The sequence below is a fragment of the Acanthisitta chloris genome, unplaced genomic scaffold (assembly GCF_000695815.1).
Source record: "Acanthisitta chloris isolate BGI_N310 unplaced genomic scaffold, ASM69581v1 scaffold19477, whole genome shotgun sequence".
NCBI lineage: Eukaryota > Metazoa > Chordata > Aves > Passeriformes > Acanthisittidae > Acanthisitta > Acanthisitta chloris.
The window spans coordinates 6184-6457 of NW_008682252.1; the positions used below are offsets into that span (position 1 = coordinate 6184).

The following is a 274-nucleotide window of genomic DNA, read 5'->3' on the forward strand; positions in this document are numbered from 1 at the left end:
ACAGGACACACTCCTCTCACCTCCTTGAGTTTCTTGGCCCAGGGCTTCTGGGCTTTCCGGAAGCCGTCCTCAGCCTCCTTGGCCTCCTTGAAGCCCCCCATCATCTGCTTGTGGTAGGCATCCTTCTGCCAGTTCTTGACCTTCTCGACCTTGAGTTTCTTGGCCCAGGGCTTCTGGGCTTTCCGGAAGCCGTCCTCAGCCTCCTTGGCCTCCTTGAAGCCCCCCATCATCTGCTTGTGGTAGGCATCCTTCTGCCAGTTCTTGACCTTCTCGA

At 57.7% G+C, this 274-nt stretch overlaps 1 protein-coding gene across 1 annotated transcript in view; it reads right to left on the reverse strand.

Annotated features, from left to right (window-relative positions):
- LOC103805800 (protein kinase C and casein kinase substrate in neurons protein 1-like) overlaps nt 1-274 on the reverse strand; it is a gene marked incomplete at its 5' end in the record, with an annotated part of 3670 nt that overhangs the window by 2835 nt on the left and 561 nt on the right. Inside the window, one exon of the mRNA XM_009078463.1 lies at nt 21-219. Within this exon, the coding sequence (XP_009076711.1) occupies nt 21-219 (199 nt within the window). The remainder of the gene's footprint in view (nt 1-20; nt 220-274) is intronic.